This window comes from Babylonia areolata, chromosome 8 (genome assembly GCF_041734735.1).
Source record: "Babylonia areolata isolate BAREFJ2019XMU chromosome 8, ASM4173473v1, whole genome shotgun sequence".
In the NCBI taxonomy this organism is placed as follows: Eukaryota; Metazoa; Mollusca; class Gastropoda; order Neogastropoda; family Buccinidae; genus Babylonia; species Babylonia areolata.
In genome coordinates this window covers 32,778,730-32,792,409 of record NC_134883.1, presented here as the reverse complement: position 1 = coordinate 32,792,409, position 13,680 = coordinate 32,778,730, and the positions used below count along the sequence as shown (strand labels likewise).

At 42.2% G+C, this 13,680-nt stretch overlaps 1 protein-coding gene across 2 annotated transcripts in view; it reads left to right on the top strand.

Annotated features, from left to right (window-relative positions):
• The window catches only part of LOC143284753 (neuroglian-like), a 181,079-nt gene extending 167,712 nt beyond the window's left edge, over positions 1 to 13,367 (top strand). For both annotated transcript variants that reach the window (XM_076591720.1, XM_076591721.1), the window contains one exon: positions 4,917 to 13,367. In XM_076591720.1, coding sequence (XP_076447835.1) covers positions 4,917 to 5,053 — 137 coding nt within the window. In that variant the 3' untranslated portion in view covers positions 5,054 to 13,367. The remainder of the gene's footprint in view (positions 1 to 4,916) is intronic.
• The last annotated feature ends 313 nt before the right edge of the window (positions 13,368 to 13,680 follow it).

Here is a 13,680-nt window from a genome sequence, read left to right as displayed (position 1 = left end):
ACTTGTGTAAACAAAGTGAGTCTATGTTTTAACCCGGTGTTCGGTTGTCTGTGTGTGTGTGTGTGTGTGTGTGTGTGTGTGTGTGTGTGTGTGTGTGTGTCCGTGGTAAACTTTAACATTGACATTTTCTCTGCAAATACTTTGTCAGTCGACACCAAATTAGGCATAAAAATCGGAAAAATTCAGTTCTTTCCAGTCATCTTGTTTAAAACAATATTGCACCTCTGTGATGGGCACAAAAAAAATAAAAAAATGAAGCCTAATTATATGCAAACTGCATTTACTGTTGTATTCATATTTTTTGTATTCTCTAAACTTGGCACTTTGATCTGATATTCTGACCCAACAACAAGAGCAGTCATTATTATCATTTTTTGTTCAAACAGGAACTTCTTTTGCTAAGCATGGAAGTTTTATTTATTTTGCAAACGTTTTGGTGCAGTTAGTAAAAAAAGGGAAATTACTCTAATTAATGCTAGGGGACTTAATTTGCTTTAAATTGATCTTTCTCATCTTAAACATTACATTTTGAAACAAGAGAGGCAAGGCCTTCAAGACTCACTTGCGATGCACTTTTTAAAAAACATCCAAGCATTTTATGTATTGAGTATAATTTCAAAATGTAATGTTTAAGATGAGAAAGATCAGTTTAAAGCAAACTAAGTCCCCCAGCAGAGTAATTTCCCTTGTTTTACTGTCTGCACCAAAACGTTTGCAATAAACAAACCTTCTATGCTTAGCAAAAGAAGTTCCTGTTTGAACAAAAAATGATAATGACAGATCTTTTGTTGGGTCGAATATCAGATCAAAGTGCCAAGTTTAGAGAATATAAAAAATATAAATATAACAGTAAATGCATTATACTCAATACATAAAAAGCTTGGATTTTTTTTAAGTGTATCACAAGTGAGTCTTTAAGGCCTTGCCTCTCGTTGTTTTTATTATTTTTATTTTTTTCAAAATTGCTGATGTTGAGCTGACGATCGTCGGCTGAAACCCTCAAAGCCATCGTTTCTCCATCCCAGCTTTATGACTTAAGGAAAAGGATGGAAAGGTAAGAATCTGATTAGTCTAGACTGCTGGGCAAGATCGGCACAACGATAAGCCGGAACTAGAAAAGCGAAGACGTAGCGATGCAGGGATAACGACGTTAGGTCCAGACAACAGCAGTCACCAGTCCACCCAAAGCTGCTGAAGGCATACACGCTTCAAAATTCCAGAGGAAAAAAACCCCCAAACAAACAGCTACTAAAGGCAAACTTTTGAATCATCTTTTATTCAAATAATATATTTGGTTTTCGTTGTAATTTTTCTGAACACGGCTGTGATGTCCGTGACACTGGTTTCATGCAGAGCTGCTTTCAATCTCCACACCGATCCCCTTCTCCACCCACCGACCCACCCATTTACCCGGCCACAGGTTGAATGAAAATATTGGATCTTTCACGTGGGTTCCTGTTGATTGTCCACTTGAACCGGTGACCGAGCGGCCTGCCGAGTGTCGGCCTCCATTGTTGACCCGGCATTCAGGGCACTGTGCTAAACGCTTCTGTTGACTTGGTGCGGAATTCAAACGGCGTGATGCTGGCAAAACCTGACAGCTTTCTGTTTACTCCGTTTTTGTGTGTGTTTTTTTAACCCCTTCCTTCGATTTTGTTCTTTTCTTCAAAGCGTGCACTACGATGCGTGTTGACGATCCCACAGCGCAAATTGCCGTGCTGTGTTATGCGGCGCGCTGTGTGCTAACAACGTGGCTGTGGCTCTAAACGACGAACGTGTTTGTTTGTTTGCCAACAGGGGGGAGGACTGTTAATGAAGTCGCGCGATCGACAGAGCGTTTGGAGACCGTCTGTTTGATGAGCCCCCTTCCGCCCATTTACATCTTTCTGTCCGTCACTGCCCCCACACACCTTCAGCCCCACCCCTGCACAACAACGTGAACACACTTCCCTTCACCTCCACCACGCTATTTGATGAACAGCATTTCTCTCACTTACTTTCTCTTCGTAATTTCCACATCAACTGAACCCAGCACAACAGCGAAAACACCTCGCTCCATTCCAGTGTCATTCCAAAAAAACTGAAAGCAAAAGAACGAATTTTCCAGAACAAAAGAACCTGCAGCACTAATGGGCCATTTAAAGGGTTGTGGATTGTGGTAGTCTGTGTAACTGAGGGATGTTGCTTAAGAAGGGAACAAGCCCGGTGACAGAGCTGCCAAAGGTAACAAGTTTCATCAATGCGGAAACGGTGTCAATGAGAAGGACAATATAATATGCTACTGTAAAAAGAAGCCACATGAACAACACCCCTTTTTCCCGACTGTTTGAGGGCACTGCCAATGTATAGAACCAAAATGTTCTGTTTGATTGATGTTTTTGGGTGGTCACAAATTCCACCTTCTCTCAAAGAGAAGGTAGTTACATTTCAAAACTTGCTTGTGGGACTGTTTTTCGTGGTTGGTGGATGTCCTCTTTGTGGTAAATAAAAGGAAACTCCAGAAGGCAAACTTTAGAACCGTCATCAATTAAAAAAAAAAAAGATCTGACCTGCATGGTAGATGTTCCGAAAGATGTGATGTTGTGCCCGGGAAATGCCTTTGTGCAGTGCTGAGTTCATTATGGTGGGACTTTTCAACGGGACACAGACCTGACATGACGGGGCACAGACCTGACATGGACCTGTCTCCCTCACAGTGACTTGCCTCTCCACCCCTACCTCCCCATCCACAGCTTGTAATGAAAATAATTGATCTTTCACCCTGATCCATGCACACATCACCCGTGTCAGCCATGATGCCCAGCGACCTCGTGTTGATGTCAGTTTTATCCGTTAACCGACCAGTCCACCAAGCGTCTGCTTCAGTTGTTGACCCAGCATTCAGGGCACAGTGCTGCTGCCTGTGTTTACCCGCTGCAGAATTCAAACAACATTGCTGCTCTCAAACCCTAACAGCCTTCTGGTTCCTCCTTTTCTCTGTTTATTCCATTGCTTTCTATTTTTCATTTGCTTTCTATTCACACTGCCCCCCCCCACCCCACCCCCCGGCCCCCCTTCCCCCTGTTTTTGGTTCAGAGTGTATTGACGCATCGTTCCAAAAGGCGAACATGTTTGTTTGTTTGCCAACAGGGGGAGGGCCGTTAATGAAGTCGCGCAATGGAGACGTTTTGGAGACCGTCTGTGTGATGAGTCCACTTCCGCCCATATACATCTTTTTGTCCGCCACTGCCCCCTTCTCCCCACCTCACCGCTGCACAACAACGTAAACACACACCTCCTTCCGCCGCACCCTCCAACGCTTAGGTTTCATGTACATTTTTTCTCTCCGCATCCATTTCCACCCTACCCGAAACCAGCACAACAACGAGAATGCACACACACACCTCGCTCCATTCCGCTGTCATCCAAAAAACCAGAAAGCTAATAAAAAAAATAAAAAAATAAAAAAAAGAACCCCAAACCAAACACAAGATCCCCGCAGCACTAATGGGCCAGTTAGAGGGCCCCGGGTTCTGGTGTCCCATGTAACCGAGAGGTGTTGGTGAATCAGGGAAGTGAACGAGCGTGGTGACAGAGGTGCCAAACGTAACAAGGTGCTTCCAGTGCTAATGGGGAGACAATATCAGCGAGAAGAAAAAATAAATGGCGCTGCATTTCCTGCCAGGCTAAAGAGAAGACACACGAAACAAACCATTTTTTCTCCCCCACTACTGTCTGGAATGCAGTGCCAAGCTGCGAAACTGAAGCTGGAAACGTTTCTGCGTGATTCATGTTTTTGGCAGTGTTACACAGCCACCCCACCCACCCCTTCCCGTCAACCGCCCTTCCGTTCATGAAAACAAAATTAATGCCCCCTGTTTATTCCTACATTTTTCTCACATCACAAAAGGCGCAGTTCGCACCGCGATTTTTTTAAATTATTTTTTTAATCATCGCATTGAAATACTGTTTAATTCATCGTCTTCCCTTGCATTAAACATCCTCTTATATTATAATCAGCTGCCACAACCCACCCACCAATAGATCACGCATGAGAAAACAAATTCACAAACGGGAAAAGAGAAAAGCGAAAAAGGTGCTGCACTATAGCGATGACCTCTCCCTGAACTTAAGAGAAATTGGTTTCCACAAGAACATAATACAAATCTCATTTAGCTTGTGATGTCAGTCGCATCAGAAAAAACGGGTCCACAGTTCATCCTCATAGAAGGAATATTGTGGTTTCCCTTGTTAAAATCCGGCTGAAGTTTCACTTTCCTAAAACAAAGTGTCCCAATGCTTCCCTGATATTCACTTTGGACACCTGTGGCTTCAACAGCTTTCCCCACTCAACGGGAAACATTCCACACGTCTCTTTGACAAAGGCAAGGCAAGCCAGGATCAGGTTATGTAAAGGCAACGCCCCCCACCCCACACCCCACACCCCACCCCGAAAACGGCAGACAGTCCTTCATCAGCAACAGAACATTTCTCCCAGGGGATAGAACGTACTTCATACTCTTCATACTTTTGATCCTACATTTTACAGGACTCGCGCGCGTGCGTTTGAACTCACTGTTTGAAAATGAAGCTGCAATACCACAATGATGAAAAACCAGTTAACTCTCTCCATACGAACGGCGAAAGAGACGACGTTAACAGCGTTTCATCCCAATTACCATCATCAAAATATTGCAATCGGAAGGCTCTTATACTAAAGAGGTGAATGTTGACAAAGAATACCACAATTCTGACGACGGAAGCTAAAGGTTGGGTCATTCAGACACCCACTGGACATCCGAGGGGTCTGTGTAGAGGAGAAGAGAGGACTGGCCGTACTGAGTGAGTTAATTCCCTTAACAAATATCAAGCATCAAGATTTGGAAAAAAAAAAAAGAAAAAAAAAAGAAGTAATTATGGATCTGTTTGTGTTGCAGAAGGTAGCAGTTACTACACCCACAACGCAGGAGCCCCTGTGACGTCATCGCCACGTCACTGGACGCTCGTGTTGATGTCATCACTGGCCTGCTTACTGGTTGCGCGGACTGTGACGCTTGGCGTCCTCTCACTTTAAAGGCCCGGACACACGGTGACGGACATTGACGTCGGCCCGCCCGCCGCCCCGTGTCCCTGGACTGTGGTGACCCCGGGGAGCGGTGGCAGGGGGCGGGACGGACAGACCACCTCACTCATTTCATGGTTGTGATTCTGGCTTGGGGACAGGGAGGAAGAGGGCTGCCACACCTACACACCCCACCACCACCACCTACAACTGCGCCACGTGCTCTGCTGCACGTTGTGGTGTCTACAAGTCCTTTAGGTGTTCCATTGATAGTGTGTCACACACAGACACTGGTGTTTAGTTTCAGGACCAGTGGATTGATTGGAAGATTCCTGTTGATGGTACAAGATATAATAGAATCTAAGTACCAGTAAGCAATGTACCACCCAGTTCGTCTTTTCAGCGTAAATCTCAGAAATCTGAATCTGTGGCAGTCTGAGATATTGCGGACAACAGGTTCCGGCAGTAACGGGACTTCACGCTGGGTTTTTTTGTTTTTGTTTTTTTTTAATGTAACGGGAGCGTTTTTATATGTGATCTTGAGAAGGGTTTCGTTTGTGATTGTGATAGCTGAACAAAATACTCCACTGTTGGCTTTTAACAGCCAGCGAGACATTTTTCCTGTGGGGAGTAACTATGCTGAAGATGAATGCAGTGGGGACGGAGGCAAATGATAGTGGACTAAGAGAGTGGCTACAAACGAGAGGAAAAAGGTATATTCCCTTCACGTACTCGCAAAAAAGTCCGAAAGATAATAGATTAAGTGGATATGTGTAGACTGTACGCTTACGTTTGATTCTAAAAGTCACCATACGAACAATACTACGAAAATCAGAATGGAGATGGACTGTATCTGGCGCAAAATCAGAAACAAAATAATGTTTTGTACATAATCACTTATCTCCCAGTATTGGGAAATGGAAACATTTTATCCGACACCAAGATAAACAAACAAAAAAATAAACCCGGAAATAATGTAGTAAAACATTCATGGCATCGCTGATCACTTCGACAGGATGATCCAATCTTTCAGGACACCCCATCCGCGCTAGTCTGCCACACAGTCCCCTTTGTGTGATCGGTACATATCCTTAGATCCACGATGCCAGCGAAAAACATCCTGCTTACAGTGGAGCCAATTTCCTCCTTATTGACTGCTCGCCTCAACCCCGACAATACATCAGAACTGCCCGCACTGCCGCCGCCGCCGTGGCTGTCTCCTGCCCACAGTGGACTGGAACGCCAAGAGTTGTGCTTGATCAGACACGAGAACTGACACCTTGTGCGAACAGATGAATATTTATGGATCAGTTCCAGACGTGATGATGTGTAAAGGGAAAACAAGATCTTTGCCGTGGCAGCGAGTGCCAAGATTTTCCTCCCCCCCGTAAACTTGAGATTTTTTTTTTCTTGGACTGGTTGTGAATTATTTCTTTGTTAAACGGACTGTTGCATGTGTAGTTCACATTATTTGCTGTTTGTCTGTGTGATGGAGAGAGAGAAGGTGTGTTTGGAAATCGCTTGTATGTTGTGTGCACATGTTTACTAGATTCCGCGAACTTTTTGTCTTGGGACCAGTATTTTGATTTATGTGTGAGGTCCTTTTAGATTTCCAGATTCCATGAACACGAGTGTGAGTTGTGCGCAGTTTTTCATTGCACCCTCGGAAGGGAATGACACCCAAGAGAAAAATTCCTGCACGCGCATTGTGTTTTTCTTTTACTGATGTTCAACTTTGCACCATTCAGAGCGTAAAGGACACTTTCTGACACTGAACCAGGAGACTGTGCGACACAGAGTGGACAAAAGTCGTGGCCCCTTCCTACCCACTGACCTCCCTTGTCATCGAGATGTTGTGACTTTTACCTCCCCTGACGTCTGTGCTATCGTCAACACGGCGTTACACAACGACCGCCGTTCAGCTGTCGTTCTCTACAGACGGTCTCTGTGAAGGTTGTGCTTCGGAATTCTGTTGAGTTCTCTCTATGCTGCTAAATGCACTGTGCATAATAATGATGATAATAATAATAATGATGATGATGATGACACACCTTTTACACAGGGGGACCGGGAAGGAGGTAAGCGCACTCCTTCACTTGTGATTTATCCTTTCCAAATTGGTTTCACCTGTGTTTTATGAAGAGAGGTATTACCTGTGTTTTACTGAGGGACGTGGGTTCTGGGAGGGGCATACCTGAGGAGAGAATGCAGAAGGTACTTTATGGAGTTCACTGTTATATTGTACAAAGTCAGTGTAGCACGTCAGTGCTGATCGCGTATGTCGCTATGTTTCATGTGTTTAGATACTCAAGAGTTCACGAAATGGAAAAAAAAGAGTTAATTGTTCTCGTTGTCTGGAGCGTGTAAGTTTTGATGTTCAGTGTTCGCACAATCCACATGTCACCACACTAGGTTTGGTCAGAATCACTTCTTACAATGATACCACACTGAGTCATACCGTTTCACAGCTTACAAGCAGACAAGGGCTTATATTGGCTTTGTTACTGTTCAAACAGCAATTGTCATTCTCGTCAGCAATTGGCAGGATGTGATAACTAGAAAGTATAATGATTCAAAACGATGAATGTGTGTGTACGGTGCGTGTATGCTTGTGTTACTGTGAATGTGTTCAAGGAAAATTATGATCAGAAATGTGCTAAATATGTATAGTCAGTCTGTGAACGTTCAGCAAACTTAAACGAACAGATATTGTTACTGCACAAACAATAGCTGTACACAATGGCTGCACATAAAGAGCTTGATCATTGTCATCTAAGGCCATTGTCCTATCATTTCTGTCATCTAAAAACACTGTCGTCGCTTTTTATTATCATTAATCTTTATTGATTCAAGTTAGTGATTGACAAAGAATCATTGTTTCTAATCAACAAATCTCAAACCAGTCACAAGTAAAACAATTCACGGTACTCATATAGAGAAATTATCCCAAAAACAAAGTCATAAAGGACTTTTTATTTGATCAAATCTGACAGTTCTAATGACTGTTGGACATTTCAAAGTACATGACAATCACATCATGATGGCCTTTCCAATGAAAATGTGGAAACTGTTTTTGTTTGCAAACCATCTTAACGAAATCTGTGGACAGTAACTCGGATTATACAACAGAATATTTTACCTCATCGTCAATTTGCATGTCTCATTTATAAAAAAAAAAGTATATGGCTTTGGTCGTGGCTTCATGTGTGGATATTTCTTTCCACACGAGTTGTGTTACCGATTTAAATATCAAGCAAATGTCTCTTCAATGTTTTCATCAACATGATATCTGACATGAAACTGACGTAAGTTAGGAGAACTGTCAGCCCAGTTATCAATGAGCATCTTTAAATGGCATTGTCTGTAATTAAGTTTGAGTTCATCAACCGATTTAATAAGGTATGTATATGTGTGTGCCATATGACTCTTTGTAGGCTGAAAATCTTCCAGAATATCATATGCAACTCAAGTCTTGGATTATGCAGTTGTGGTAGATTGTGAAGTCTTTGTTGTCTCGTGCTCTGCGATTTTCCTTCCATGAGTTTACCAGCCCCTTGTCGTGTGTCGTTTCGCATCGGAGGATTCAGAAGAGAAACTAAAATGCTGCTTAATGTCAAACGGCTTCTCCTATTCTTGTTTCATGAAGTCAGTTCTATCAACAGATCATTATTCATAAGATTTTGGAAGACATTGTTTTTAAATGGCAACATTTTTTGTCGTACAGAATCATTTTAGATAATCTTCTTGTAAAATGATGCTTTGGAGTTGTGTAACACTTTTTTTCAGATACTTTTCTTTTTCTTTCTTCAGAGTTTAAGAAAATCGTTAAGACCGATCGAGAGCAAAGCTGTGTAGATCATAGTTCGTGGTTTCAAGCACGGACCTGAAATGTGCGGAATCGGAATAAATTTTTGGAAAAGAAAATACAATTCTGAATCAGACATCGTCTTTTACCGCTCTTGCTACGCTGTTAGTGTAAACGCAAACTGGGGAAAAAAAGCACGCCCATTCTCTTGTCCATTTATGAAGTGGTGTCTATGGATAATAAAGTGTCTCTCTCTGCTACATACATACACATCTTATGTCCAGAGCGTTTGATCAAATGAAGAATTTTGGTATGGTCCGATCATTGTGTTCTTGTGAGTGGTCAACCTCACCTTTTATGCTGACCGATAAGTGACGTCATAACTATTCTAATAAATGAAACGTTGTACAGAGTTGTTCTTGACGTATGCTAGGATCATTCAAATTACTATGTCAACCTGGGTCGTGATTTTGTGAGAAAGGGAGAGACGCATGTTTGTCCGTTAATCTGCTCTGTCAGTAGTAACATGTTACATTCTTGTTTGACAATGTGGTTCTGCTCGGTTCATTGCAATATCTTGTTTCCAACAAGTGGTCACGTTTTACTTGCGTTTTTTCATGTGATCCTACCCACAAAATGAGTCACCCTACATTAGACGCATATTTGTCCGAACGCAGTGACGCTTCTTGGAGAATCTGAAACTGAAATCTAGAGGCGTATCTTAAGGAGGACTAGAGGAAGAACAAAATACTAGCATTCCAAAGTTGCTGTGTCCTATACAGCGATGACAATATCTACAGTTTATACTAGCAACGTATGTTTGTAAACTCCAATGGAACTTTTACTGTCAGTATGCTCTGGGGATTTACAATTTCTATCTAGTCACAGTCAAAGTCAAAATTCTGTCTGGTCACGGTCAGAATTATATCTAGTCACGCAGAATTATATCTTGTCACGGTCAGAATTATATCTAGTCACAGTCAATTTAATGAACTATCTTTGTACGGCCATAGCACGGCTGATAAACTACATATCGATCCCGTAGGGCCAGGGAAAACCACCCGGGAAAGAAAATTAGGCACAAGTACATTCAAAAGTAATGAAATTATGTGCAAGCCAAACACTTTCCAACTGACCGCAGAGACATGTTAGAACAGAACAATAAGACCATAGACTGATAACTCGGGTAGTAGAACAGGACATGTAAAATCTCTCTCTGGACGTAACTCGACGTCTGGAAATATTGAGAACTACCAGATTGAAAAGAAACTTGAATGCGTGTATACATACACATACATTAGTAGAATAATTGAATATGTGAACGCGCGCGTGCACACACACACACACACACACACACAGAATAACTGAATATTCTTTCAGGGTGCAAGGTGACTCATTCTGCGGGCAGAGGTATATAGACATTTTACTCTGTACTGCTGGAAACCACTGTCGCTGGATACGTTGACTCCTTGTGTTAGTTGGATCAGACAACGTGATGCGTTTAACCCCCAACTTCCCCTGTGTTCTCTTACAAGCTTCTTTCATTGTAGACGTGTTTTTATAAGAACAAATCGTTTGAAATGACCATGCTTGTTGAAAATCTTTCCTTCACGTTCTTGTTCAGTCTACCTTGTAGAACTCTCCGTTTCTTGTGTAGAACAATTGATTTGTTTTTTTGTTGACTTTTTTGTTGTATATATTTGTAAGGTGTATGGAATATTGATGAACGTTGTTTTACAATTCCTGGAGATGGTTTCTTACATGAACACGTTTGTAACGAAGTTTATTTTGATTGATTTCCATGACACTCCCTGTTATTATTCCCCAGCACTGTTCATTTATTCATGTCAGCAACATTGGATCCTACAGCGCTTGTGTCCACTGAAAGAATCGATAGGATGGACGTGCCTCTCTTTCTCTCTCACACACACACTCACACACACACACACACACACACACACACACACACACACACACACACACACACGTCTGCTACACACACGCGCGCGCACACGCACGCACGCACGCACACACACACACACACACACACACACACACACACACACGTCTAACATTTCTGCTTAACCTCGTTGAACAGAAAGATCCCTATGGCACTTGACAATATTTGATAGACGCTCTGTAATCATCTTGGCGCATCTATAAAGCTCACTGCCATCTCTTCACTTCAAGCAGTCTACGATTGTTGCAAGTTATTCGGCAGCCTTTCACGACTTACGGCTTTTTGTCTTTCTTCGCAACTTCCCCGTGGCCACGCTAGACCTTTCCTGTTCCTCTCCTGCATTAGATTCTCACAGTATTTATCTGTCTGCCCATTCACTCTCTCTCTCTCTCTACCCCTTTACACACACACAAACACACACATACAAACTTACACACACACACACACACTCACACACACACACACACACTCACCAACACACACTCTGTCTCTCTCTCTCTCACACACACACCAGTAAACACGCATACATAATATTATACCAGTAACCAGTCCCCTTGCCAACCACTACCCCCTCCAACCCGCACTGTTAAGACAATTTAGGTGAACGCTATCCCACCGTCTTTGCACCGAATGTCCAAAACAGGGTTTTGATACAACGAACTGAACCGACTATCGTTCCCACTGGCCTGCTACACAGCTACACCTTGCCTAGTCAGGCAGCGTGTCGTTTTGTCGGACAACAGCTAACATAACGCAACGTAGCATGAAGTAACGTAACCGTATGTAACTCAAACCCATTGCAGAGGAAGTTATCAAAACTCGGATGTGGTCAAAGATTTGATGCCTAATTCCTTTCATTCGCAGAACAAACCAGACAGTTTTGTTCGCTTCTTTACCAAGAAAATCTTAGTTTACGAATTAATTCTTATTATTCATTTTTATACTTAATTCTTATTACTGTCTTAATTACCAACGATAATAATTATTGTTGGAGTTCAAATTATCGTGTTCCATAATATTTCATCCCTTTCATGATAACGAAACGAACACTAGTCGAATTCACCACTGCGGTAAAGAACAGAAATTGGTCATTAGTATTTCGAAAGAAAAAACAACTCACAATGACTGTGCAAAGGAAAGAAGTGAACTATGTTCTTGATTCCGAGAGTAATCAGCTGAAGAGGGAGTCAAGCGTACAAATATAAAATAAAATAAAGGAACGAAAGAAAGCAAAACATTAACAAGGCAATTCAACATGCTGAAGTAAGTTAATTAGCTTTTAGAAAAAAATAAAAAAATAAAATACGAGTTTTATGTCACATAGAAATGGAAGTCGCATCAAACTCGGCCTGATTGCGAAAGGCAGAAAATCTTAACACCTGCATGCTAACGAAAAAAAAAAAACAAAAAAACCCCACACCCTTTTCCCAACATCTCAAGCTTGTGGTTGTGCCAGAATTGCACCTAAAATCATCCGATTCCTGTGTATCATAGTACCAGACAAAGTAGACCGGAACGGCGTTTACATGGATATTTTCAAAGACACAGCTGATAGTAAATGCTACTCAGACCATTCATCGATTTCCGCCCCAAAGCGTCGTCAAATCACATAATGTAGCATGCTAAGTGTTTATTGTGTGTTTTGTTCCTCCGTTGTTCACAGTGCTACCATCTCAATGACCCCAACATCCATGTATCAAACGCCCTATCTATCCTGATGCCTACCTTCCACCCTCTTACTGTGACGTCAGTGTTCCCTCCCCCCCCCCACCCCTACACCTCCACCCCCAATGGTACAGGTACGCGAGTCACGTGCAAACAACTAGTCAACCTTTCTCCCTCCCAAGAAACTGAATTAGTCTGTCCATACGGTTAGTTCTTTTTCTAACGATTTATTTATTTATGTATTTATTATGTATCTATTTATTCATTCATTCATACAGTTATATTTTTGTAAATAAAAAGAATATAGAAGCGAATTCATTTATAACAAAAGTAAAGATAGTAGCTCACTTTCCACTATGCGTGCATCATCATGGACTGATTGATAATACAACAATACAATTTTCTCTTTGTTTCTGTCCTCCTCTGTGTCCGTCTGTCTGCCTGCCTCTCTCTCTCTCTCTCTCTCTCTCTCTGTCTCTCCCTCCCTCTCTCTCCCCGCCCCACCCCATATCCTGGGATACTGTGCAATGATATACAAAATGAAACGGACACCAATGTCTCTGAACCCGATTTCTGTATGGACGATCACAACCCTACCCACCTCCCCGACTGATTTATCTTTCCTGCCCCTACCTCCTTCCTCCCCCTGCACCTCCCCCCCCCAACCTCCTACCCCCCCACTTCCGACTTTACATGGTGTTGTCAAGTCACGTGACAGTTGACATGCCCTAACACAATGGATCCATTGTCTCCTCTTTCATTTTTTAATGCATTTTATTTGTGTGCCATGGTTTGTTTGTTTGTTTATTTATTTCATTGGTCTTTGTTAATACATACATGTCATGTTATCTGTTGAGTTCGGTTCCATTAAAATGATTAAATTCTAAACACTCTCTAGGGAATGTGTGTTTTGTTTTTGTCAACGATGACTGAGAAAGAGGGAGAGAGAGAGAGAGAGGATAGGGGTGGGAATGAGAGAGAAGCCGAGGAGGCAGAGAGACAGACAGGAGAGAAGCAGGAGAGAGAGAGAACGAACGAACGAACGGTTTTATTCAAATAAAGGCTAAAGCCCCTCACTGAAGGGGTGTGACATGAGTACAAATACTGGAATTATAACTGTTACCACAATTATATCATAAACATAATACATCAGGAAAATAAAAGATTATGCCGTCATAATGTTTAGTCTTTTCAAGGATTTGTAAATAT